At 56.8% G+C, this 285-nt stretch overlaps 1 protein-coding gene across 1 annotated transcript in view; it reads right to left on the bottom strand.

Annotated features, from left to right (window-relative positions):
* The window catches only part of EMH_0036120 (uncharacterized protein), a gene marked incomplete at both ends in the record, with an annotated part of 8690 nt that overhangs the window by 8214 nt on the left and 191 nt on the right, over positions 1-285 (bottom strand). Inside the window, one exon of the mRNA XM_013495037.1 lies at positions 3-236. Within this exon, the coding sequence (XP_013350491.1) occupies positions 3-236 (234 nt within the window). The remainder of the gene's footprint in view (positions 1-2; positions 237-285) is intronic.

Below are 285 nucleotides of genomic sequence, written 5' to 3'. Positions count from 1 at the left end.
TGCTGCTGCTGCTGCTGTTGCTGCTGCTGCTGCTGCTGCTGTTGCTGCTGCAGAGAGTGTTGAGAGCTGTAGCAAATTGGAGGCCTGCGGAGGAGACAAGGCTTTAAGGGGTAGACAGGCAAACTGTGAATGGATTCTCTTGTCAGCTGCTGCTGCTGCTGCTGCTGCTGCTGCTGCTGTTGCTGCTGCTGCTGCTGTTGCTGCTGCTGCTGCTGCTGTCGCTGCTGATTTTGGCTCTGCGCGGAGAGGTGCTCGCCGACGCCATTTCTATTTAGAGGCTTCAGT

This window comes from Eimeria mitis, genomic scaffold, assembly GCF_000499745.2.
Source record: "Eimeria mitis Houghton genomic scaffold, Emh_scaff1399, whole genome shotgun sequence".
NCBI lineage: Eukaryota > Apicomplexa > Conoidasida > Eucoccidiorida > Eimeriidae > Eimeria > Eimeria mitis.
Note: the sequence above shows the minus strand (reverse complement) of the source record. Positions and strands in the feature narration are given on the sequence as shown.